Source organism: Dasypus novemcinctus, chromosome 3 (assembly GCF_030445035.2).
Source record: "Dasypus novemcinctus isolate mDasNov1 chromosome 3, mDasNov1.1.hap2, whole genome shotgun sequence".
Taxonomy (NCBI): Eukaryota; Metazoa; Chordata; class Mammalia; order Cingulata; family Dasypodidae; genus Dasypus; species Dasypus novemcinctus.
Window position 1 is genome coordinate 33,783,389 of NC_080675.1, and position 27,923 is coordinate 33,811,311.

General features: G+C 42.9%; 1 protein-coding gene and 1 long non-coding RNA gene across 2 annotated transcripts in view; one reads left to right on the forward strand and one right to left on the reverse strand.

Moving 5' to 3' along the window:
- Positions 1-4,816: 4,816 nt before the first annotated feature.
- PROX2 (prospero homeobox 2) lies at positions 4,817-16,125 on the forward strand. Its single transcript, XM_004455163.4, has 4 exons — positions 4,817-6,226; positions 9,861-9,968; positions 10,848-11,042; positions 12,537-16,125. Exons 1-4 carry the CDS (start codon positions 4,922-4,924, stop codon positions 12,720-12,722), a joined length of 1,794 nt encoding a protein of 597 aa, XP_004455220.2. The 5' UTR covers positions 4,817-4,921; the 3' UTR covers positions 12,723-16,125.
- LOC139438641 (uncharacterized) overlaps positions 9,032-27,923 on the reverse strand; it is a 28,096-nt gene continuing 9,204 nt past the window's right edge. Inside the window, exon 2 of the long non-coding RNA XR_011648305.1 lies at positions 9,032-12,622. This is a non-coding gene — a long non-coding RNA (uncharacterized lncRNA). The remainder of the gene's footprint in view (positions 12,623-27,923) is intronic.

Below are 27,923 nucleotides of genomic sequence, written 5' to 3' on the forward strand. Positions count from 1 at the left end.
AGCTCTGAGCTTGGGCTGGAAGGATCTAAAATAAAGAATCTCTGTTGGAGAAATAAAAATCAGTATAAATGAAGTGTTTAGAGAATAATTCATTCAACTAAGTCAACAAACATCTATTTGGTAATAGATAGTTGGCAGTTAGGCACTACTGAGGGACACAAAGAAGAGGGGGTTCACAGTTTAAAGGGGAAGGCACGGTGCTTCAGAGAGGAGGTGACTTTTCAGTTGAATTTTGGAAGAGGAGGAGTATGTCGGGTGGAAAAGAGGGAAAAGAGGAAACAGTAAGTGCAAGGACAAGGAGGCCTGAAGTTGTCCAGCAGGCTCAGGGAACACACAGTCCACGGTGGCTCCAGAAGAGTTAGATTAAGACTGCACTCAAGAAGGACTGAAAAAACAGGAGCAGATTTGGCTCAAGTGGTGGAGCACCTGCTTCCCCATGGGAGGTCCTGAGTTCAGTTCTAGTGCCTCCTAAAAAAAAAACAAAAACAAACAACAAACAAAAGAAATGAAAAAACCAACTCAGGAGCACCAATGTGGTTCAGTGGTTGAGTGCCAGCTTCCCACATACAGGCCCCTGGTTCAATCCCTGGCTCCCTAGTACCTCAAAAAAAAAAAAAAAAAAAAAAGGACTGAAAAAAGAAAAAAAAACAAAAAATATATATATATACATAATTTTTTAAAAAAGAACTGAGATATCTGAAGTTTATGGTCAACAGGAAACTAGCAAAGACTGATTTCATGGAAGGGCATAACCAGACCCACATTTTAGAATATTAAAGCCAACAGAAGTGTCACTGAGAAAAACTGAGACAATCAAAAGAGAACTGCCACCAACTCCCGCCCCAGTATCGCCCCACTCATCAGCACCTGTGTACAGTGCTGCCTTGGGTCCTGGGAGCATAGATGAGCTGCACATTCTCCTATCTCCTGTGCTCTAGATTCTTCCTACCCAAGGCCACAGCCCAGAAAATTTCCCCCTTTCACCTCCAAGAACAAATTTGCTCTTTCTACAGGATCATTTCCACCAGCCTACACAATGCTGGTATTTCTCCTATCTTGCAAAACCCTTTCTTGACCCCACAACCCCTTCCAGCCACTATCCCATTTCTTTCCTCTTTATAAAAATCTTTGGAAGAGTTGCCCTGTTCAATGTCATGAGTTCCTCTTGCCCTCTCCCTTAAATCCACTCCACTCAGGACTTTTCTCTCTCCACAGCACCAAAATGGTTCTGATCAAAGTCCCTAATGACATGACTTACTGAATCAAATGGTCAGTTCACAGTCCTATGTAACTTGACCTCTCTCTCCTCCTAGAAACACTTTCTTCACTTGGCTCCCAGGGCCTCACTCACCTTTACTTTTCTCCTTTCTCACTGACTGCTCCTTCTCAGTTTCCTTGGTTGATTCTCCTTCTTGTCCCTGACCTCATGTTGATGGTCCCAAGCTTGGATCTCTGTCCTCTTCTCCTATTACACACACTCCCTTGGTGAACTCATCCATCTACAAACGGACAACCCTCAATTTTATTTTTCTAGCCCAGCTGTCTCTCTTGAACTCCAGGCTTATTTATCCAACCACTTTCTCTTCCTTTAGATGTCTGTTAGTTATCTCAACTTTAACATGTCCAAAACTGAGCTCTCAATCTTCCCCTGAAGCCTGTTCCACTGCAGTTCTCCCCATCTCAGCTCAAGAAACTCTGTCCTTCCAGTCGCTCAGGTCAAAATTTTGAAGTCATCAGTGATGTTTCTTTTTCTCTTATACCCCATATTCAGTCTGTTAGCAAATCTTATTGGCTTCAATTTCAATATATATCCAGAATCTACATAACTTTCTGCTTTCATTGCTACACCTTTGTCCAAGTCATCGTATCATTTTTCACTTGGATTATTACAGCAGCCATCTGAGTAGTCTCCCCACTTCAGCCCTTGCTCTCCACGCCATCCCTCAGTCTATTTTCCATCCATTAGAGAATGATCCTTTTAAAATGAAGTCATGTCATATCTCTTATCATCCTCCAATGGATCCTCATTTATCTCAGTGGAAGTGCCGTATATAATGTAGCTTTCCAGTACTTATATAGTATGTTATTAAGCCTGTCTCCCTTTGCATGTACATAAGCCTCAGATCGGCATAGGGTTTGCTCTGTTGTCAGCACTCAATACATGTTTGTTGAATGAATGAATGTACAAGAAGGATCAGAGTGGGGAGAGGCCACAGGAAGGGGGACCAGTTACAGGGCATTGGAATTATCTAGATGTTCAATTATGAGGTCCTGAATTGGGACAGTGGTAATGAGAAAGGAGTGGTGGAATGCAGTTCAGAGCCACTTTTGCCATGAACTTGGTGACCAAAATCAATGTTGAGGGGAAGCAGATGTGGCTTAAGTGATTGAGTTCCTGCCTATCACAAAGGAGGTCCTGGATTTGGTTCCCAGTGCCTCCTAAAGAAGATGAGCAAGATCGCGAGCTGACGCAATGGGCCGGCATGGTGAGCTGATGCAACAAAATGACACAAGAGACACAAGAAGGAAAACATAATGGGAGTCACAGCAAAGCAGGAAGCGTATGTGGCTCAAGTGATTAGGCACCTCCCTCCCACATGGGAGGTTCCAGGTTTGGTTCCTGGTGCCTCCTAAAAGGAAGACAGACAGTGAATGCACACAAACGAGGGGGTGGGGAGAAATAAGTAAAATAAATCTTAAAAAAAAATCAATGTTGAGGATGAGGAGTAGAGCAAGAGTCAATGAGATAACCTTTATTTCTGTCTGGAACAATAAGATTAGTAGTATAAGAGGTGAAGCAGAGTGATGGGGGCAGCTGTCAAGTATGAGTTTGAAAATGTTGAGTTTAAGGAGGAAATGTTCGCAGTAGTCAGAGTAATCATAACCAGCCCCCATTTCTTTTTGGAGCCTACTTAAAAAAAAGATAAAAGATAGTCTTGTATAATTTTTGTACAGCTCCCCTTGGTTAGAATATCAATTCTGCCAGTTTAATGATTATTATTTAGAAAGCAGTTAAGGTACACTCTATGATTCAGTCAAGCCAATTAGATGATAAAATCTGTTAAAAATAATTTTTTCATATTACACAAATAATATCTATTCACTGCCAAATTATAGGAAGTTAAAAAATGTTTCTCTCTCCCAAAGGAAGAAAACTATCTAACCTGTTGGTATAAATTTGGTAACAACTAATACTTGCATTTATATTCGCTTGACAAGTCATCTATTTTTATTTTAGTATTTACAAATACTTCAATTAGTTAAAGCAAGAACTTTCTATTCATTCTGCCTCAAAGACCTAGCCTTCTTTCCAGCGCTGGTATTTGCCCCATGATGGTACCACCCCGAGTGGAACATGGGAACTTGTGTTGGGTGTCTGTCCATCACCCAGCAGCTCCAGATGGAAGCTGTGGCCACGTCTGCAGATCACGGTGGCCCTGCCTAGACCCCACTGGCTGCAGAGGAGCTGAGATCTGTCTGTTTCCATACCTGTAAAATGGAATGACAGGGAAGCAGATTTGGCTCAATGATAGAGCATCCGCTTACCACATGGGAGGTCTAAGGTTCAAACCCAGGGTCTCCTGACCCGTGTGGAGCTGGCCCATGCGCAGCGCTGATGCACGCAAGGAGTTCTGTGCCATGCAGGGGTGTCCCCCGCATAGGGGAGCCCCACACGCAAGGAGTGCGCCCTGTAAAGAGAGCCACCCAGCATGAAAAAAAGCACAACCTGCCCAGGAGTGGTGCCACACACAGGGAGAGCTGATGCAGCAAGATGACGCAAGAAAAAGAGACACAGTTTCTGGGTGCTGCTGACAGGAATACAAGTAGGGCGGCGAACTTGGTCCAGTGGACCCCCGTGGAGCTGACCCATGCGCAGAGCTGATGCGCGCAAGGAGTGCCCTGCCACGCAGGGGTGTCCCCCGAGTAGGGAAGCCCCATGCACAAGGAGTGCGCCCATAAGGAGAGCCGCCCAGCGTGAAAGAAAGGGCAGCCTGCCCAGGAATGGCGCCGCCCACTTGGAGAGCTGACACAACAAAAAGAAACACAGATTCCCCTGCCGCTGACGACAACAGAAGCGGACAAAGAAGACGCAGCAAATAGACATAGAGAACAGACAACCGGGGTGGGGAGGGAAGGGGAGAGAAATAAATAAATAAATCTTAAAAAAAAAGAATACAAGCGGACACAGAAGAACACACAGTGAATGGACAGAGAACAGACAACTGGGGGTGGGTGGGAAGGGAGAGAAATAAATAAAAAATAAATCTTAAAAAAAATAGGAATACAATGTTCTCACAGTCATGAGAATTAAAACAGATAATGGATATAAATAACTCTTGCACAAGGCTGAGTAAATGCTCAGTTAGCTACTCTCATTATTACCATTGCTGTAGTTGCTGTTATTAATAACAATGTATTAAATATCATGGCCAGGTAGCAGATACTTCTCCCAGAGATCTCTCTTGGGACTCTCTGGCCTTGCTCCTCCAAGTGTGAGCCCAATCAGCAGCATCAGCGGCACCTGGGAGCTGGTTAGAGGCAGCATCTCGGCCCCGCCCCACTTCTAGTGCATCGGAACCTGTGTTTTAACAAGATCCCTAAGTCATTCAGTTGCACATTCAAGTTTGAAGAGCTTGACTGCGCAAAGTCACATATACTGTTTTCTTCCTGTTTCTAATTGCAGGAGACTTCCCAGGAGGCTTTACAGCCCTGGCACCCCAGAGTCTGAATCCTTCTTCTGCAACCGCAGCCTTTCACCCTTCTGCGTCCAAAGAGCAGCCCCGTTCGCACTCTGAGCGCGCCTCCAGCTGAGAAGATCAGGAGGAGGGATTCCTCAAGCCCTCGGCTCCCTCCTGCAGCCCCTCCTGCAGCCCCGCCTGCCCGAACCGCCTCTGAGCAGGCGCCTCTGTGGAGCCAGGAGATGGATCCAAGCTCCGTCCTGCCTTCTCCTCAGTCCCGCACCTGCTCCCGCCCAGCAGAACCCTGTTGGGAAAGTGGGAGAAACCCGTCTGGCCAGGAGCTGGACAGAGACGCCCCCTTCCCCTGGAGCCAGGTCCCCAGCTCCAGTCTTGCCGACCCTGACTGGTTTGGGGACCAGCACATCCAGGCTAAGAGGGCCAGAGTGGAGACCATCGTCCAGGGCATGAGCCTCTTCCCCTGCCCCTTGGGGTCCGGCGAAGTCCCAGCCAGGGCCAGCCCATGCTGCCCAGAGAAGGCCCGGGAGCGGAGGAGGAAGCAGCGCCTGCCCTTGCAGCAAGGCCTCCTGGAGCCAGGCGCTGCCGGGGACCGGGGCCACAGGAAGGGGCCAGGGGGCCCTCGGGTGAGAGAACAGCTTCATCTGCTGAAGCAGCAGCTGAGACACCTGCAAGAGCACGTTCTGCAGGCAGCTGGGCCTGGGGCCACAGCTCTGGGCCCGGAGGATCCTGAGAAGGGGAAGAGCCCTCTGAAAGTAAAGCAGAGGAATGGCTGTGGGGCCAGTCGCTGGGCTCTGGACAGGGACCACCAGCAGGGGTCCGATGCGGACCTCTCCAGGGCAGAAAAACCCAGAGTATCTGAGGCGCAATACCAGCCTTCTGGAGCACGGGCTTTGCTGGAAATTCTGAGTAAAGAACTGACCAAGGCAGTGTCCCAGGCTGTGGACTCAGTCCTACAAAAGTTTCTGGTGGACCCACCAGGCCACCTGACTCGGCTGGAGCGAAGCTTCCTGGGGCAAGTGGCAGAGGGTAGGAGCGAGCTCTCACCTCTCGAAGGAGGTACCTGCAAAGATCCACTTCCTCTGGCTGCCTTGCCGAGGAGACTCCAGCCTCAAGCCGGGGTCCCGCTGGGGAGCGCAGCCCTGGCCAAGCCCCTAGATCCTCCTAAGTACCCTGCCTCTCCAAGAATGATCCCCAAACCATATCAGGGTCCCCCCACAAGCTATCCCTTGACTGTGCCTTCTCTCGTGCAAGAAACTCAGATTCTTAGCCAGCTACTGAGCTGTGGACACAGTGGCTCTTGGAACAGCAGTCCTCCCCGAGACTCGTCTTCCGGACGCCACCTCTTCTCAGAGGCCGCTGTGGGACCTTGGGGAGCTGTCAAACTGCACCCGTCAGTGCTGAGCCAGCAGCAGCGTCCCCTGCCCTTCACCTCTGCCCACCTGGAAAGTCTGCCCCTTCTTCCTTCAGTGAAGATAGAACAGGGCCGGCTGCAGGCTGTCACTGATGCACTTCCTGTGTCTTCGGTCCACATATCCTTTACTGGTAATGGAGGTTCCCGTTACCACTGCAGAGAGAAATGGGAAATCTAGAAGATGAGGAGGTGGGGGCAGCAAGTAACTATATGGCATAGGGACTGACTTTGCTTCCAGATGTCTTCTTACTGCTGATCGTTTCTGGGCCTTTCTTCTCTAGAGCTCACAGCTCATTAGGCCCCCCCAAAAGTGGTGACCCCATTCTGGGACTTAAGGAAAGTTCCTTTGCTTTCTTCTGTGACACATCAGATTCCACCATTACTGACTCATTCCTTTGGGTCTGAAGGTGTTTGGGTTGTTGGTTTGTTTTTAAACTCAGTGGGTTCCCCAAATACAATAAATACTCTATGGAAGGAAGATCCCCATAATTTGGTTGTCAGCTTCCCATACACCTGGGTGGAGAGGGACACAGGGATGACCTTATCCGAGGCACGGCTTCCCAATCCCATGGCTCTATAGGCACAAAGCCTGCGCTGTTCAGGCGACTGGTGCGGAACATCTGAAAGACTGGGAGCTTCTGGAGCAATGAGAAAGGGGAAATTTTTTTCATGGACTAGACCCGCAGAGGCAGCTAGAAGGGGAAGAAGCCTTCCGTTTTAGGAACAGCTTCCAAGGAGAGGGCTGCAGCTTGGGGGCTGGGCACTTGGGGAAGGCTGAGGGGCCCAGGCTGCTCTGCAGGGGCCTGGATCTTATTGCATCATCTTTGCAATCCTTGGGCAGATCCCACTCTTTAAGCAGTGTTTTCCAGAATAAACTTCAGGATATTAATAGTTGTTGAATTAGAAGAAAAAGTAGCTTGGGTAAACATTGGGTTAACGTCTTTACTGCAGGACCTCTCAGAAACTTTAACATGCTGAAGTCCACTGCGAAGCTCTAAGAGGGCAATGTATGCAGCCCTAAACTCGTATGACCAAGACCCTATTTCCAACAAGCATCTTGAAGCACTAAAGTTCCTTGGAACACATTTTGGATGCTGTTTTTTTTCTCTTCACCAACTGTGAGCAGCCCTCAACTGGGTATCCAGGAGTCTGTGAAGTCATAGATCCAGGTATAAATAGTCGGGTCCTCTGCCTGTCCAGCTGTAGCTCATGAGGGCCGCAGGACCGAAGGGAGTGAGGGCGGGAGCAGCTCACCCAGCTAGAGGCAGGCTCTGGGGTCCTATGCTCTGAGCGCCCCCTGCTGGTCACATGTGTTGGAAACAGCCCTCCTAAGCTCTGGCGCTGCTTTTCTGGGAGGCACTGAGCAACTATAAGATCATCGCTAAAAGCAAGGAATCTTCTTGCAGGTTATGAAGATACCAGCATAGATTGGCTTTCCTGTTGGCAATAGCTCTGTGGGAGAAAGGCTGCCAATCTGCTTCCTGACGGTACTTTCCCGGGGGAAGGGGAATGCCGATATTTGTTGGGCACCTGCTATGTGCTCATTTCTGCCCTGTGAAATGAGGTTTGGACTCGGAGCACTTCAGGTTTCAGGGGCCCATTCCTAAGGGAGATCTCCTGGGTTGGTACATGGTGAGACAGGCTGCATGGGTGAGGTACTCAGCTATCTCTGGAAGGATTTGGGGCCCCCGTGCAGCACCCTGGCCCCGCAACTATTCCCTTCTGCTTTCTGCCTATGCTCCAGCATTAGAGATTTATTCCTGTGTCTCAGGAAAGCCACCTAAGGGTGAGCTGCTTTAAAGTGCAAAAGAACTTTCACATTCCCATGACATCCCTGCAAAAAAGGCAGGGCGGGGCGATGAGATAGAAACGAGTGGCCTTCTTTGAGCACCTCCTCAGGGGCAGGCATTGCTGTGAGCAGTTTGTATGTCTGTGGCCACCACCGCTTGGTCACAATTCTGAAATCCAAACAGCTTGGACATTCCCCGTGATTTTTATTCCCGTAAGATTGATGTGAACTTTTTTGGTGACAACACAACACCTGCACTGATTGGGGGCTGTCTATGGACTTTCTCCCAAGGTGTAATCGTCATACACCTTGATGTGGGAATATTAATCTATCAGCTCACAGATGCTGCTGTGGAGGTCAGCTAACACATGGCACATACCCCGGTTTTTGTAAAGGAACAGAAATTCTGAAATCTGAACCCCATATGGCCCAGGGTTTCAGATAAGGGGTTGTGGGCTTATATTACCTCCCAATCCTCAAGCATTCACTGTAGGATCAGGTATTTGAGAGTTGGGGGCAGAGAGGCAAACTAACTTGTCCAAAGACAAGCACAGAGCCAGGATTTAAACCCGGGATCTGATTGCTAAGCATAAGCCTTTAACCATTATACTATACATTTAGAAATGAGGCCCAGAGAAGTTAAGTGGCTTGCCCAAGGTCACATAGCAGATCGGTGGCAAAGTCAGTATCTGAAACTGGATCTTTTGTCTCACATCAGGGATCTGTTCCACAGCACTTATGAACCTAAGGGGGATTCGAAGTAGGGCCGCGGGGAGGCTGAGGTCTTCTGCGTAGGCTTGGGTGCCTGGATCAGCTATAACTGAAGATGGTTTGGTTTCCCTGGCTACACTGCTTTATCCTACTGAGAAGTCTTGATTGTTGTAAAGTTACAGTTCTCAGACCTGAGGTCCAAGGTGACTCAGTGTAATGTTCCTCACCTGTCTTGAGAATTGTCCTGGGAAATGCTACGTGTTCTCGTGTAAGAATCTTTATTTCCCTTCCAACCTGGTGCCAGGCAGTCATGCCACTGCTCTCTGCTCTTCTTAGAGGGGAAGGAATCTATTCCCAGAGTGAGGTATGTTTTGGAAAACAACTTTCATATTTGTGTATGGATTAAGGTTGACTTTTAAAATATTTACTTGCTCCTTCATCCAACGAACATTTATTGAGCACCTACTAAGTTCCTAGCACTGGGCTAGGCATGTGGATACAGAGATGGGGAGATAAAGTCCTTGCCCTCAAGGAGCTCACAGTCTCAGTGGGGAGACAAACATGCAGTAAAAATTCCAATAAGGTCATTGCTACAACAGATGTTTGTACAAAAAGCCTTGGAGGAAGGTTTCACAGAGGAGGGAGCCTCTAAGCTGGGATGTGAAGGAAGAAAAAAAGTTCTGCCAGGCAAATGGAGAGCAGGTCCAGTCCAGCAGTTCAAGCTTTTCTAACAAAAGCAAAATGTCATCCAGGATTCTGAGTCTGGTTAGATGCTTGCTGGTTTAAACGCTGTGAAGGCAATTATGAGGGCCAGGGTAGGTCCATTTGGTTGACACCTCTCATTTTACAGATGAGGAGATTGAGGCAGAGAGGAAAAGTAAATCTCTAATTGGGGGCTCAAAATGGTTTGTCTAGTGTAGAGCTGCCATCTCTTCCCACCACATTCTAAAAGCACACGCACACAAAGTACAATTTGGTACCATATATGCCATTTGACCTTTACACATCAAATGTTCTTTAAATTCTGTAACTTTACTGTGCACACATGGTATATGGTACCCAGCATCCATGAAGGAAAATTTATCTGACAGGACTTGCTACAGATAGAAAAATGGAGCAAATATACAGTTCAGCCAGAAAAAAAAAAAAAAAAAAAAGCACAAAGAACAGGACAATTACTATTTGGATAATTTGATAGAATTTTTGATAAATTGATGTTTTAAAGTGATCCTTTTCCTTGACACTGGGATAAATCCAGGAGGGTCTAAATCCTGGCCACTTGAAGAAGGCCAAACTAATGTTTTTCTTCACACGATACCCGAGCTCCAGCCTCCTGAAGGCCTATTTCCCTGATGTTGAGGTAAAGTCACTCAACTGAGTTTCAGCTTCTGCAGAACTCCCAAGTCGCAGTGCGTTTTGCTTGGGGTGCAACAAATCAGATCATCATCTGTGTAGTTTAGCTGCCCTTTGTGCTGTGGACAGAATCTGTGCAATTTCCAGGTCGGGCTGAGCCTGTCTGAAGAACCATGAGTAGTGGTGGGCTAGGAAGGTTGAGTGTCTGGACTTCTGAGTTTCCGGGCTGTAGCTCTACCCAGAAACTGTGAGTAGAGAGCGGGGCAGGGCGGGAGATAAACACTAGTGAACCGCACCTTTGACCTAGGGCACTGTCTTTGCTGGGGACAGAATAAAAAGTCTGACTCTGTCGAATTTACATTAAAATTCCTGTTTCAAATCTGAGTGACCATATATATGGATCAAGGGTGACAATAAGGAAAATCAAGCTCTGATTGTTGGAACCAGACAGCGCCTGTTCTCAAAAAAGCTTCCGAGGGCCTCCTTTAGCCAGGGTGTTGGGTAAGGGGCTGCGAACGCCCCCTGCTTTGGGCCTCTACTTTGGCACAAGGCTCCAGTGCTACCATGCAGTCCCCCTGGGTGCAGCAGCAGCAGGCACCACACTGGCCAGTGGACTCTCCCACCGTCACACTGACACACCGGGAAGTTTTTCATAACCTTCATAAATCTAGTATATATAAAAAGAACATTTTCTAGTGGGCAACGTAGCTAATTCAGATTTTTCTATGTATAACTGATAGACTTAGAAAACGGCCATGGCTTCTTTTTCAGAAGAAGCTCTCTCTAATGTTGGTTGAGGTCATTCTTATTAGCCCCTGTGTGGAGCTGAAGCTGGCAGTTCTGCTTTGAGCACCGTCTGACTTGATGGGCCCCGTTGTTTGTACAGTTCAACCGCTGCATCACCTCCCAGATGATCAAGTGGTTCAGCAACTTTCGTGAATTTTACTACATCCAAATGGAGAAATTTGCACGGCAAGCGATTTCAGAAGGAGTCACGAATCCCAAAATGCTGGTGGTTCTCCGCGACTCAGAGCTTTTCCAAGCTCTCAGTATGCACTATAACAAGGGAAATGACTTTGAGGTAAGTCCGCATATGTGGGTCCCATGAGGTCTGGTAAGTGCCTTCCCTTTGTGATTGGAGTTTTAAACAAGATTGCCTTTTATGTATGTCCTCACGTCACTGAGAGGCCAGTGCAGCCTAGGGCCAGTCACCCACCAAGATTACAGCCTCAGCATCTTCTCTCTTGGGTATCAGGTGGATATAGGAAACAGAATATACAGCCAGTCTTCATTCTGAAATTTAGCAGAGGTCTGCCAGGTGTTATGCCATGTTGGACTCTGTAACTATCAAGTTGCACAATTTGTTTACCTTTTGCCCTTAGTGCCAGGAGTTTCAGGACTAAATTCTGTGCTCAGTTGCAGCGCTTTGCCTTGGTCTAGGTTTTCTGTACAACCCTATTGTTATTTTCAACATTTGGTTCATATTGTTATTCTAATTTGAACAGTTTTATTATTTGTGGACCTTTTATGGTAAGTCACCTCAAATCGTTTCTGGAAATAACAATGCTCAAGCTTTTCGGTCCTTTTGGGGATCTCTGTGAAGGCACGCTGGTGGCACCTTAGAGGTAAATCTTCAGTAAAGGGCAAGCAAGTGACCTAAGCTTCATTGGTGTGAATTCCAAATTGAGAGTCATACTTTTTCTCATATGCAACTGACGACTTTTTGTTATGCTGGCATCTTATTCTGCAAAAGCCAGCTGTATGTGGCCACAGAATATACTTCCTTCTTCTTGCCTTTCTCACTTGACTGTGATCACATGGGGCAGTCTATTGATATCTCCAAGGAAAGGAAGAACTGCTGGCATCAACTGGTCAGATGCGCAATCATGAGGTGTTTGGGAACCCAAGACTGCCTTTGGGGAAAATGGACCATGTCCCTTGAGTCTCTCAAGATCAGGGTGAGTGTGAACAGGGTACCATTGCCACATCTTCCCCCACAGAACCGGTCATTTAGTGTGAAGTGGCAGCAAGCCCCAGGCCAGGCTGGATCTGGAGCAGCTGTGGGAGGGCCCATCATTTATGGTGCCAGTCTGGGCAGGAGTCCTGGACCTGATTCTTGAGTCCCATTCCTGGTTGCTCTGGAAGCAGAGATGATTCCAAGCCTCCTGGGTCCAGCCCCAAAAGGTGGTGGGAGGAGGTATGACAGTCATAAGCTTGAGGGCATTCCCTTCCATATGAGGCACTAAGGAAAAGGATACTAAAAACCTCTTGTGAACCACAAGTTTAATTTCAATCAAATCCGAGTCACTTATTAAAAAGTCACCTGTGAGTGGAATCAGCTCCTCCTACAAAGGAATATCCTTGATGTGCTTTCTCCCAGGGCTGTCTCATTGGAACTGCTATCTTAAGGGCTGTGTTTGATGAGGGGCAGGGGATTCCTAAGGCTGCAAAAATCAGGGACCCCTAGAGCAGGGATGCCCAAAAAACAGGTAGCAAGGAGCAGTGAGGTCTGTGTGACGGCAGTGCTTCACAGCCTCACGGCTTTTCTTTCTTGTGGGTCTCTTTGGGAATGCAGATCCCAGATTGCTTCTTGGAAATCGCCAGCCTGACGTTACAGGAGTTCTTCAGGGCTGTCTCCGCTGGGAAAGACTCAGATCCTTCCTGGAAGAAACCCATTTATAAAATTATTTCGAAACTGGACAGTGACATTCCAGAGATATTCAAATCTTCCAGCTACCCCCAGGAGCTGTTTCGGAGTTAAGATCCCACAAGAGGGCAGAGTGAGGAGTGACAGGCCAGGGCTCCCTGGACTTGTCCTAAATGGCCGTCTGTATAGCTGTAGTCATATGAAAGGGCACAAGGAGAAACCCCCAAGAGAGGCACGATTACCAATTCTGATCATTTATTTCCTTTTCCAGAACCATCAGAGGCTTAACCCAAATTCTAAAATGTATCAGTTAAGTGTATTGATTAATTGGTATGTCAGTGCGTCACTGTTAAAGGAATACAGCAGTGTGCAATCAGAAGACCTGAGTCTCGGCGCTACTGTGTCCAGGTGTGGTGACCCTGGAAAACTTCCTGGTATCTATGCACGTGTAAAACGAGGCTGAAGGATTAAAAGGTAATAATATGTCCTAACGTGCTCTGTGACATATTACACACTACACAAATATTATCCCCCCTCCTCGGTTTTGAAATAAGGTTCTTACAAATTGCTGTTTTGGTTTTAATTGCCTATTTTTCAAGCTCTACCTATTTGCCAGACATTTTCACAAACATTATCTTTAAACTTTTCACCAACGCTAAATAATACATAGATATTATCCCCATTAAAAAATGACCAAATACGTTTTAGAACTCGTATGTAACTCTCCAAAGGCTATAAGCCAAGGAGGGTGCTTTGGTAGTGATGGTAAGTTCAGAGGAACCCAAAAACTTCCGACACCAGACTGCATGCTGCCCCTCACAATCTCAAACAGCAGGCATCCAGTGGCGATGGGGTGCTGCCAGCTGACAACCCCTGCCTAACAGTTAGCAGTGCTTCATCGCCCACGATTTCCCCCTGATCGTTTCAGCAAACCTACAATAGAAGTTTCTGCAGAACACGAGTGTTGCTGTTCATTCACATTCATCTGCTGGAAGAGTCTGTCAGCTGGACAACCTAAATAGTTAGGTCATTGCTGACCAATGCAAATGATGCCCCATCTTCATATCTACAGAAAAAACGGAACTGCAGCCTGTGAGAGCTATTAATAGAAAAAGCCTGAGGAGATCATCTGGTCCATATCGCTTACATTAGGAAGGAAGCAACTGAGACTCACACAACCTCACAGATGAATGGCATACGTGGGATAAATGCAGCATCACACACACACAACCCACAGAAATGGAAATTTTCCCACTCTATAAGAAAATTACAGTCCATGGCCAATCTTCTACAAGTGAAGGAATTCATGAAATCAACATTTATTCCTACTGACCTAACACAAATTGTGACTTGTGTGAGCACTGAGGCAAGATATCTGTGAAGCTGAGTAACCACATCTTCTAAGCTAGTCAGACTCGCGCTTCTGTAAGCGCTGCCAAAGGAACGCGGAGTTGGGGTGGGGAGTCACATCGCGTGAGCTCCTGTAGTCCTGATTAAGAGGTGTCAGCAACTTCATTAGTTTACTTCTTCGCGACCTATATAAATCAGGTTTCATCTCAGCTACCCCACTTCCACAACTTTTCAGGTGGCTTGCTAGCTGGAGCCAATGAGATAAAATCCCTGAACTACTACTGGAAGTATCAACATAAAAAGGTATGAAAGATGATGCTTCCTTTGAATTTTCTTTTACTTCAAACAGCTGAGAGGAGAAACAAGACAAGAAAAACATATTCAGCCCAAGCCTATCTTTTTCAGATTATCTTAACGTCATTTTTAAGTGTACTTAATTACATCCAATTGCATTCATGTCTTTTCCCCATTTACTCCCACAAGTGCCCTTCACAAAAATGAGGGAATCTGCAAAACCCAAGTTTTGAAAGAAGGCTGTCACCGAGTATCCTGAGCAAGGACTGTCAGTTCTCTCTGTATGGGGACAGCAGAAGAACCCACTATTAAGAGTGACATTACAGGAGCGGGTGTAGCTCAGTGGCTGAGTGCCTACTTCACATGTACAAGGTCCCGGGTTCAATCCCCAGTATCTCCTGGGGGTGGGGATAAAGAGTCACATTACACAGCTTTCGACATTTATGGGAAACAACTTCAACTTCACATGATTATCTGATACGCAGCAGCCCTGCTTTCTCTACAAACCTGAAATTCATTAATGTGTGTTTTAAAGACGAGCCAAGCCACCTCCAGGCCCATGAACCTTGTCTTAGGGACCAATTAAATGAAATGTATAAGCTCAAATTGAAAATGTTTTGTATACTTCAGTCTTTCCAGGAAGTGTTCCCTAACCACTGAGCTAAACACAGAAGAATGTATAAATATATATGCTCTGCCAACAGAAGAATTGTTTTATTATATTTTCCTGTTTCTACCAAGTATCTCTCTTTCTCTGTTGGGAACACTTTCTGAGTGTAAGTTGAGCTGGTTTTGATGTTCTTTCAGCAGTTCTAACACTGCCAAAGATCTGGTCATTCTTTCCATTAAGGTGTACGTGGGTGCCATTCACTCGCAAAATAGACTTATTCACAGTCTACCCAAATACTTCAGAGACTGTCTAATCCTTCATTGGTGGATGGTTGTCAGCGGTTGAGCACCTACTTTGCATGTACAAGGTCCCGGGTTCAATCCCCAGTACCTCCTTAAAAAAAAAATTCAAGTGGAATGGTGGATGGTTGGTCCTGGACTATGGTTTTTGATGACAGCTCAAGTGAGGAGTCAATGCCCAATTACTGATTAGAAGTGGGCAGTTAACTGGTATTCTGTGCAGAAAAAGGCTCTTTATTTGAAATACGGTTTCATAGAGTATACACAGCTCTAAAACAGATTCATGTGGTGAGAGGCCAAAGGCATCTCTTAGAATGTAAAAAAAACAATTTCTTTGCAATCAGAGAAAGGGCAAAGCATAAATGGCAAGGAGAGATAAACACCAGTACTCTTTAATAAAAGTTCTATGCTCTGGCCTCATCACTATATGGAGGTTCACTATTAAAAAATTATCTTTGTTTTCAAGGGCAAAATGTAGAATCTTCAGAAAAAAACAATTTAAAAATGGCAATTTCATAACCTTATTTTACAGGTAGTTGTTCGGATACTATTTTTAAAAAATAAAATTCGTGTAAAATTAGCTATAGTTTTGGTAACTAGTTTCTTGATGAAATCCTCCATATTCTATATTTCCATAATCTTTGATTCTAGCTGTTTTCTTGATAGTTTGGCCTTTTCTTTGTAAAGCAGATCCATAGTTGATGATGTATACATTCAGAACAACAGACGTATACTTCAAGACAGAATTTTTTAAAAATCCCTTGATGTTATTATATAAACTCTGCTAATTATTTGTGTAGATTTCACATAATCCAAGATCACTTTCTCAGGACTAAGAAAACCAGAAAAGACAATGAAATAAGAGTCATGGGGGGAGTGGGTGTAGCTCAGTGGTTGAGCACCTGCTTCCCATGTATGAGGTCCCAGGTTCAATCCCCAGTACCTCCTTAAAAAAAAAAGAAAAGAGTAATGGGCAGGAAAGAGATAAAGAACATTTTAGCAAAAATAAGCTATAGTCCTATCAGGATGATGATCAAATTATGTACCTGAGAATTTGAAAAATGCTCTACAAGTCTTAACAATTGCTTCAGGGCGTCATGCTTTAGGCGAAAAATATAAGCTTGTGACAGTATGGCAAATACAATACTTCTCATGAAAATATAAAAATATTCTTGGGAGTAGATGTGGCTCAAGTGGTTGAGCTCCTGCCTCCCACACGGGAAGTCCGGGGTTCAGTTCCTAGTGCCTCCTGAAAAAAACAAACAAGCAAAACAAACAAACAAACAAAAAAAAATTCAGGGAAGCTAATGTGGCTCAGTGGTTGAGTGCTGGCTTCCCACATATGAGGTCTTGAGTTCAATCCCAGGCCCCTGGTATCTCACCAAAAAAAAAAAAAAAAAATTCTTGGTCAGATTTACAGAAGTATATATACACACCTGTAAAGAATAACCTCTGATGACATACTTAAGAGTATTAATCATGCATGCTGTATTTGTTAAACAGATATAGTACTCACACTTAATAAAGATTTTAAGTGCTCACCTGTGGAAAAAGATAATTCACGTATTTTTTCAAGGTCCAACAATTCCTATAGCCCACACGCTCTTAACCTTCTTTGTTCCATGGACCCCTCTGCCAGTCAGGTGACACCACAGACCCCTGACTAAGCCCACACTGCACTGGGTATCATTTGTAAATGTATCACACCCGCACCAGCACGTCCCCACAAGAACGGGTTTGGATTTAAGCTCAAGCTCATGGATGCCCAGTGAAGAGCCCGTGCTATACACCAAGAGCCTCTTTTAGGATATGCCCACCTACATAGTGAGACCAAGTGATCAGGAGTCTAATGCTCGCCCATATCTGGAAAAACCAGGTGCTAGCCTCCAGAGGAAGAACGGAATGTCTGATGAAATGAGTACAGGTATAGGCAATGGAAAAGCTAGAGGGCTGTCTACCTCAAACATGTCTTTCTTCTCATATCTTTCTTTTACCAAGAGCTTTTTGGGCTTATTTTATTTCTCACAATATCACCTTCTTGTTCACCAACTATTTTGTTTTACCATTTCCAAATTTTTCCAGACTCACCCCTTAATTTCACTTAGAAATATATTTTTCTCCCCCATTTACTGATTTCCATGGCTCAGATTCCTAGCTCTTTAATAACTACTTCCGGTCCAGAAATTCTTAATTGGGAAAGGATGTTCTTTCCCCTTATTTACGCCTACTTTATCCCCAATCATCTTATCTGCTGCCCCTCTCTCTCTGCCCCATGATCAATGCCTTTCCTAAGTAGAGTCCTGAGGTTAGGAGCATGGCTTCTGGAAGCTTGTGGTTTCATCCTGGCCCAACCAGTTCTTTGCAAGTTACTCCCTTGGCCTCAGCTTTTCCATCTGTAAAGTGGGTATAATAGTACCTACTTCACAGTACTGTTCTAAGGTTTAGATAATATGTATAAAATGCTCAGCACACTTCCAGTACACATATGTGCTCAAAATATATTAGCTATATTACTCAGGAATCATAAACTTTTAACAAAATAATGAATTTACTTTTTTCTAAAAATGATTTCTTTGCTTAAGAATGGCACTGTGTGACATTTCTGATTTACATATCTTTAAATTTTGTTTTTACTATAACCATGCACTAATATGCACTAATGTACCCATGACAGCATAAAACTTGGGTCCAAACTGATAGGTTAATATGTTTTCTGACAGGTAAAGAAAATCCAGCTAAAATGTATTGAGTCTTGTGTGCCAAGCTTTACGATATAAACTTTATATGCATTCCTTCATTTACTCTTTATAACAACCCCATGTTTATGTGTTTTACAAAGTCTTGGTTACTAAGACTTTGATGCATTTTTGTCTTTTTCAGGTCAATACAATACATTGCTTTTTTAAAAAAATTAGATTAGTTGTAGGTTTACAGAAAAATCATGTAGAATGTACAGAATTTCCACATACCCCCCTCACACACAGTTTTCCCTATAATTAACACTTTACTATGGAAACTTCATTACAATTATTGAAACAATATTACTATAATTATAGTATTAACTATAGCCCAAGTTTACATTAAGGTTCACTGTTGGTGCTGTACAGTTCTGTGTTGTTGTTTTTATTCTGATAATATATATGCAACCTAAAATCTTCCCTTTGAAACACATTCAAATATACAATTCAAGGTACTAATTATATTCACAATGTTGTGCTGCCATCACCACCATCCATTACCAAAACTTTTCCATCACCCCAAGAGAAACTCTGTACCAATTAAGCATTAATTCCCCATTCCCATCCTCTGGTAACCTTCTAGTTTCTGACTCTGTAAATTTACATATTCAAATTATTTCATATAAGTAATACCACACAGAATTTGTCCTTTTGTGCCTGGCTTATTTCACTCAACATGATGTCTTTAAGTTTATTCATGTTGTTACATGTATTAATGGCGGTGGACTTGGCCCAGTGGTTAGGGCATCCGTCTACCACACGGGAGGTCCGCGGTTCAAACCCTGGGCCTCCTTGACCCATGTGGAGCTGGCCCATGCACAGTGCTGATGCGTGCAAGGAGTGCGCCCTGTAAGGAGAGCTGCCCAGCATGAAAGAAAGTGCAGCCTGCCCAGGAATGGTGCCGCACACACAGAGAGCTGAAGCAACAAGATGACGCAACAAAAAGAAACACAGATTCCCGTGCCGCTGACAACTACAGAAGCGGACAAAGACGACGCAGCAAATGGACACAGAGAACAGACAACCGGGGTGGGGGAGAAGGGGAGAGAAATAAATAAATAAATAAATCTTTTAAAACACATGCACACACACACACAAAAACTTCATTCCTTGGGAGTGGGTATAGCTCAGTGGTTGAGTGCCTGCTTTCCATTTACAAGATTCTGGGTTCAGTCTCTGGGACCTCCTAAAAAAACCCCAAACAACAGCAACAACAAAAAACCCAACACCTTCATTCCTTTTAATGACTGAATTATATTCCATTTTATGTATATGTCACATTTTGTTTAGTCATTAATTTGCTGGCTGATGGACACTTGGGTTGCTTCCACCTTTTAGCTATTGTGAATAATGCTGCTATGAATACTGGTATACAAATATCTGTTTGAGTCCATGCTTTCAATTTCTTTGGGTATAAACCTAGAAGTGGGATTGCTGGGTCTTACGGCAATTCTGAACTTAACTTTCTGAGGAAGCACCAAGCTGCTTTCCACAGTGGCTGCACCGTTTTACATTCCTTCTAACAATGCACAAGGGTTCCTATTTCCCTGCATCCTTGTCAACACTTGTTATTTGTTTTTTTAAATAATAGCCATTCTTGTGTGTGAGGCAGTATCTCATTGTGGTTTGGATTTGCATTTCCATAACAGCTAATGATGGTGAGCATCTTTTATATCTTATTGTCTGTATGTATAGCTTCTTTGGAGTAATGCCCATTCAAGTCCTCTGCCCATTTTTTAATTGGGCTGTTTGTCTTTTTGTTTTTGAGTTGTAGGAGTTCTTTATATATTCTGGGTATTAAACCCTTATCAGATATATGGTTTCTAAATATTTTCTCCCATTGTGTAGGCTGTTGTTTTACTTTCATGGTGGAGTCCTTTGATGGACAAAAGTTTTTACCTATACAAAGTCCCATTTATTTATTTATAATTTTGTTGTTTGTGCTTTTGGTGGTAAATCTAAGAAACCACTGTCTAAAACAAAGTCTAGAAAATGTCTCCCTATGTTTTCTTCTGAGAGTTTTACAGTTTTGGTTCTTATACTTAGGTCTTTGATCGATTTTGAGTTAATTTTTGTATATGGTACAAAGTAGGGGGCCCACCTACATTCTTTTGCACATGGATACTGTTTTCCTAGCACCATTTGTTAAATTATTTTTTCCCCATTAAGTGGACTTGGCACCCTTGTCAAAAATCAATTGGCCATAGATATGAGGGGTTATTTCTGAACTCTCAATTTGATTCCATTGGTCTATGTCTGCCCTTGTGCCAATACCATACTGTTTTGATGACTGTATTTTTGCAAATAAGTTTTAAAATCAGGAAGTGTGATTCCTTCACCTTGTTCTTCTTTTTCAAGGTAGTTTTGGCTATTTTGGGGCCCCTTACAGTTCCATATAAATGTAATGATTGACTTTCCCAAAGAAAGAAGTTGGAATTGATTAGGATTGCACTAAATTTGTAAATCACTTTGTGTAAAAATTGACTTCTTAACAATATTTAGTCTTCTAATCCATGAATGTGGAATGTTCTTCCACTTATTTAGGTCTTCTTTGATTTCTTTTGGCACTGTTTTGTCATTTTCCATGTATAAGTCTTTTCTGTCCTTGGTTAAATTTATTCCTAGATATTTGAATTTTCTAGCTGCTATTGTAATTGGATTTTTTTTTGTGTTCCTCTTCAGATTGCTTTTTACTACTGTATAAAAATACCACTGATTTTTGTATACTGATCTTATGCTCTCAAGGCTTTGCTGAATTCATTAGCTCTAGCAGCTTTGTTGTGAAATTTTCAGGATTTTCTTTATGTAGGATCATATCATTTACAAATAGGGAAAATTTTACTTCTTTCCGATTGGTGCACATAGGTCGTTCTCTAGGGTAGACCATATATTAGGTCACAAAAACAAGTATCAATATATTTTTAAAAGATTTATTTCCCCCCCCTTCCCCTCCTCCTGCCCTGCTGTTTTTGCTGTGTTGTCTTCTCTTCCCACTTTCTCTCCTCCAGAAGTCACTGGCATTTGAACTTGGAGACCCCTGATGTGGAGAGAGGTTCCCTGTCAATTGCGCCACCTCAGTTCCTGGTTTCTGCTGCATTTTACCTTGACTCTTTCCTTGTCTTTTTTTTTTTTTTTAATTATTATTTATTTCTTTCTCTCCCCTTCCCCACCCGCCCCAGTTGCCTGCTCTCTGCATCCATTCACTGTGTGTTCTTCTGTGTCCGCTTGTATTCTTGTCAGCAGCACTGGGAAACTGCGTCTTTTTTGTTGTGTCATCTTGCTGCATCAGCTCTCCGTATGTGTGCTGTGCCACTTCTGGGCAGGCTGCACCTTTTTCTCGCCGGGTGACTCTCCTTACGGGGTGCACTCCTTGCGCATGGGGCTCCTCTATGTGGGGGACACCCCTACGTGGCACGGCATCAGCACGGCACGTGGGCCAGCTCATCACACGGGTCAAGAGGCCCTGGGTTTGAACCTTGGATCTCCCATATGATAGGCAGATGATCTATCAGTTGAGCCAAATCCGCTTCCCCCTGGTCTCTCTTTTGATGCATCATCATCTTGCTGTGTAACTCACTTGTGTGGACACTGGCTCACCACACGGGCACTCAGGTGGACACAGGCTCACCATGTGGGCACTTGTGCTCACCAGGCTGACACTTGCACATGGCTCGCCATGCGGGCATGCTTTCTCCTTTTTCACCAGGAGGCCCCAGTGATCGAACCCGGGTCCCCCCATATGGTAGGTGGAAGCTTTGTCACTTGAGCCACATCAGCTCCCCTCAATACATTTTAAAATATTGAACTTACACAAAGTATCCTCTCCAATCACAACAGAACAAAGTTGGAAATAAAAAACAGAGGGAGTACTGGAAAGTTCATAAATATATGGAAATTAAACAACAAACTCTTTAATAATCAATGGGTCAAAGAAGAAATCACAATGGAAATTAGGAAACATCTTCAGGTGAATGAAAATGAAAAACAGAACATACCAAAAGTTCTGGAATGCAAAAAAGGCAGTGTTGAGAAGGAAATGTATAGCTCTAAATGCTTACATTAAAAAAGAAGCTCTCAAATCAGAGACGTAACTTTACAACTGAAGGAACAAGACAAAGAAGAGCAAACTAAATGCAAAGCAAGCAGAAGAAAGGAACTAATGATTAAAGAGGAGATAAATGAAAATAGAGAACTGATAAACAACAGAGAATCAAATCAAAAGTTAGTTCATTGAAAAAAATTAATAAAATTGTCAAACCTTTATCTAGACTGAAAAAGAAAAAAGAGGACACAAAAAACTGAAATAAAAAATGAAAGCAGGGAAAAAGGAAAAATAAAAAGGAAAGGGGATACTATGAACAATTGTATGCCTACAATTTAGATAAACTAGATGAAATGGACAAACTCCTAAAAAACACCAACTACCCACACCGACTCAAGAAGAAATAGAGAATTGCTACAGGCCAATAACTAGTAAAGAGATTGAATCAGTAACCAAAAACCTCCCAACAAAGAAAAGCCCAGGACTAGATGGCTTCACACTGCACAAACTCTTCCAAAAAACTGAAGAGAACACTTCCTAACCTATCCTATGAGGCCAACATCACCCTTATACCAAAGTCAGATAAAAATACACAAGAAAAGGAGATTACAGACCAATAGTCTTTATGAATACAGATGCAAAAATCTTCCACGAAATACTAGCAAACTGAATCCAACAGCACATTAAAAGAATTACACACCATGATCAAGTGGGATTTATCCCAAGTATGAAGGCTGGTTCAATATAAGAAAAATCAATTACTATAATACACCACATTAATAAAATGAAGGGGAAAACCACATGATCATCTCAGTTGAGGTAGAAATGGCATTAATGCATTTGACAAAATCTAGCACCCCTTCTTGACAAAAGCATTTAGAAAACTAGGAATAGAAGGAATATGATAAAGGGCATATATGAAAAACCCACAGATAAGACTTAAAGATCAAAGACTAAAAGTTTCCCCCCTAAGATCAGGACCCCAGGGACAAGAAAAGGATGCTCACTGTCACCAGTTATTCAATGGAAGTTCTAGCAGAAGTTAGGCAAGAAAAGGCTTACATTACATTTTTGACACTCCTGGATTCTATGCTTAGTATCTAATATGGTATTTCTAAAATTACTCAACTTGCCATCTTTAACCACTGCTTTCTGGGGCTGTATTAAACATTGAAGGGACTGTTTTTGGCTTGAATATTTTGTTGATTAATTTCTCTACAGTTATTCAAAACACCTTTGTAGTTGGTCCACTTCACTTGAGGCTGATTCATTGTTTTTTTTGACCAGGCTGGAGGTGGAAGGAGTACATAATGACACAACCTTTTTTTTTCTCTCCTAACATTTAAAATCTATGTTCAGGATTACTTTTCCATAAAGATTAGAAATACTTTTATTTTTTTGAGTTGGTCCCAGGGGGATTGAACCCTGGACCTCACACATAGAGAAGCAGGCACGCAACCACTGAGTAACACCTGCTCCCTATTATTTTTTTTTTTAAAGATTTATTTCTCTCCCTCCCCTCCCAGTTGTCTGCTCTCTGTGTCCATTCACTGTGTGTTCTTCCGTGACTGCATCTATCCTTATCAGCGGCACCGGGAATCTGCATTTCCTTTTGTTGTGTCATCTTGTTGTGTCAGCTCTCCGTGTGTGCAGCGCCACTCCTGGGCAGGCTGCACTTTCTTTCACGCTTGGCGGCCCTCCCTATGGGGTGCACTCCAGTGGGGGACACCCCTGCGTGGCACAGCACTCCTTGTGCGCCATCAGTACTGTGCGTGGGCCAGCTCCACGCGGGTCAAGGAGGCCCGGGGTTTGAACCGCGGACCTCCCATGTGGTAGACGGACACCCTACCCACTGGGCCAAGTCCGCTTCCCTCCCTATAGTTTTTTAAAAAATTCCTCCTCCCTCCCGTGCTGAGATGGCTCCCTTGCCTGTCTGTTTGTCTTCTTTCGGAAGTACAGGAACCAAACCTGGGACCTCCCATGTGGGAGGTGGGTACCCAATTGCTTGAGTCACATCTACTCCCCTAATTTACTTTATTTATGCAAGTAATCCAGCCTCCTTTCTGGTTCTCTTCATTTTACAGTCACTAATGTTGATTATCTTCCTTCTCTGCTCATTCATGAATCTTACTAAGTGGGTTGGTGACTACCTTTTTTTTTCAGAATATTTAAGACTAAGTGTTTTTTGGCTAGCTGATTTTTAAATAAATGGACTTTTTTCAAATCATGCTGAGACAATGGGTTTACCAAATGGATGCTTGGCTGAATCTCACTATATTAAGACCTAGCAAAAAACACAATTACCTCTGACAAGATCACATATCCCATTACTTGATCAAGGCTAAGCCTACTGACTCTGGACTAATCAGAATGAATTTCAGAAACTCTTCTCTTTTATAGAAGTTTTGCCAAAAATGGTACCCAAAGTAAGAGTTTCTAAGGAAGATAGTAAGGTGTAGGTATTAGAACAAAACACAAATACAAACCATCTTCCTAGATTGTAGACTGATCAGCAAATCCTAAAGACCTTAGCTTTGACATCCTAAGCACAAAAATAATTTAAATTCTCATGCCATGTGAATGGTAGACAGGATTATATATCCTTAACCTCTGGAGACAGTAATAACCTAAAGAATGTGAGTGAAGAAGAGCCAAATATATTGACTTAATGTTTAGAATATGACATTAAGAGAATGTTTCTATATTTAGTCACTTCATACACATCAGAGGTCTACAGTCTTCACTATTTTAGGAACTAGAAAAATGCATTGATTGAGCAGGTCTCAAACGCTGGGGAACTAGGACAATTTGACACAAATGCTTGTGAGGTGCTTACCGGTAATTGAGACCAAAGTCAAAAAAGAAATATTCTGAGATTTGGTAGAAAAAGAACTTTCTAGCATTCAATCCTTTGCTATTGTGCTGAAATTGATGGCTATGCCCAAGAATGACCGGTAGTAGATTTTCATGCTTTGGAATGCACACTTATTTCACTACCTAAAAACAATACTGAGCGTGCTTTACCTATTCAAAAGTTATTGAGAGAAGCACCTATGATTATCCCATGTAGACTAAAAAAAGACACTGTATGCTGCAAAAGCTATGTGATCTACTTGCTCAAAGCAGAGGTCCCCAATAACACAAAGTCCTGAACTTAAGTTGGTGAGGGGACTACAAGCAAAGTCACTCATTCCATATCCCTTAACAGTTAAGTTCTTCAAAATCCCACGTGGAGTTTTCAATCTTGAAAATTGCATAGCTCTACACACACACGCAAATGAATGCTTGTAAAACTGGTGAAATCTGAATAAGCTGAGGCGTACACCAGTGTCGATGTCCTGGTTTTTATAATGTACTCTAGATATTTAAGATATTACCATGGGGGGAGGCTGGGTGAAAGGTGCATAGGATCTCCCGTACATTTTTTTTTATAAGTTTCTGTGAATCTACAGTAATTTCCAAATAAAAAGTCTTTTTAAAAAATCTCATATGATGCACCTCTGACGGACCTGGAGCAGTTAATGTCTGCTGCTAAGGTTTCCACTATAGATGAAAGAAAAAGAAGGTCCTTGTGCTGTCTATCTGGTTGTGGCAGCCAAGATTGAGTGGGGGAGGACAGGAAATTCTAAAAACATGGGGAAGGGGAAATAATCTTTGCAATTTGGAAATAAACTTAAAAACTGCAAAAACAAAACAAAACAAAACTCATGTGGACTCAGAATCTTTGAGAAAAAGTTCTACTTAAAGACGTGATGTCCCCTAGAAAAGAGGCAAAATCCACACCACCATAGATTAGAGTACTTCTGTAAGGATACATGCCACAAATACCCAATTATCCTAAATATCAAAGCAGATTAATTTGGCACATTCTAATTTCTTGATGAAATAGAAATTTTCATTGTTTTTTTTTTTGGGGGGGAGGGGTGCTCAGTCTACAGAGATAATCAGAACTATGGGCCAGTTCTGCTCCCTCCAAAACAGAAAGAAGCCATAGAAATACTACCTGCCCACCTACAACCTCCTCCACAAATCAAATTTCTCCTCCAAACTTTCTTTTTTAGAAAATATTTATTGACGTACCAGGAATTGATTCTTGGGCCTCATACATGGGAAGCAGGCACTCAACCACTGAGCTCCACCTGCTCCCCTCCTCTAAACTTTCCAGTACTAATAATACTATACTGTAACTCAGTTCTAGCTATTGTGAGGAACCTTCCCCACAACTGATGGGTCTAGGCTTATTTTCAGGCCCAGGGGTACACATATGATTTAGATTAAAAAGCATTTTAAATCTTGGCTTTATTTGCTCCCAAAGAGCCAGATCCTCACTGTGTCTAAGTTATTTCTTGGCTGTCAATAACTTTTTTGGAAACTGCATTAATTCTTTTAGAATAGGTGGACTTTATTTTGCACACTTAAGGAATGTGTTATTAAGTAACAAGTACCCTTCCAACAACCCCATCTTCCACACTTGCAAAATTAACTAATAGACCAGGGCTATTGGAAACTTGTGTTTAATTAACTTCTTTTCAGCTGGAGATGAAATAAATATTTAAAATCTCCTTTAGCCTACTGATGCTCAAACCTGCCTGTACATTGGAATAACACAGTGAGGGTGTGTTTTTTTTTAGGAGGTACTGGGGAAGTGAACCCAGGACCTTGTACATTGGAAGCAGGCACTCAACTGCTGAGTTATATCTGCTCCCTGTTAGTGAGCTTTTAAAAATATTGATTCTTGGATTCGGCCCCCTGGATTCTGATTTAATCGCTATGAGTTTTGGAAGTTTTAAAATATGCAAAGTTCGATAAGCACTGCTTAATCACAAAATTCTTCACATGAAACACTTTTCATATTCCAACATTTTTTCCAAACGATGCATATACAGAGAAAGAATAAATCATTATTTGAGGGCTTATAGAATCTAAGCAACTATTCAATAAAACTTTACCAATTCACGGGTTTGGGCCTCCATTGACAATGGGCTTCCCTGACAATAAACATTTCAGATCTTGCAGAGGTCCTACCAACATACTCAGGTTCACAGTTACTGAAAGTAAAGGGCTCAAGAAATAAAAATCCTCAAAGCATGTTCTTTTAAAAAAGTTTACTTATTTTAAAAAGTGAACTTATTTTAAAATATCCTCTCAAGAAGTGGGTATTCCAGGCCTCATTAAAACCAATGTATGTATTTGTGAAAGGCAAGGGTACAGTATCAACAACTGTATTTTCCAGGATTACCCAAACTAGTATTAAAGAAGAGATGTGAAGAAAATATTTCATAATACCTGTGGATCCAGTTGTCACAATTCCAAAGGTAGCAGAGAAAGACTTGGAAAGAACTTTATGATTAAGGGAGATATATCTTTTCAATTGGCAATTTAATTTCCCCACCATTGAAACACAGAACCTATTCCTAAAAGCTTATTAGTTTTAGATGATAGCTACTACTTAGAACCAATTTTACCTATTTATATTAATTCCAAATCTAGGTTCAAAAGGCAGAATACAAAAAAGGACAGCATATAAAACTGTAATTTTTTTTTTTGGAGATAGTGGGGTCAGGGATTGAACCTGGGACCCCTATGTGGGAAGCTGGTACTCAACCACCGAGCCACATTGGCTCCCCTAAGTTGATTTTTTTGTTTGTTTGCTTTTTTTTTTTTAGAGGCAAACTGGGAACTGAACCCAGGATCTCCCATGTGGAAAACAGGTGCTCAATCACTTGAGCCACATATGCTCCCTGGAATTTTGTAAGACCAAGAAAAGAATTTCTTTTGATATCCCAGACATCAAGTTAGAACTACAAAACACACATATAGATAATTATAGGTAATTGTCAGAAGGACATAAAAGGAAAAGTTATTTCTCGGTTATTCTACTCTGTTCCATATTCCTTGGGAAAATTTGCAAATGTGTCCCAAAGGGGCATTTACAAGGATGTTCACTGCAACATTGTTATGAGAGTGAAAAACTATCACAAA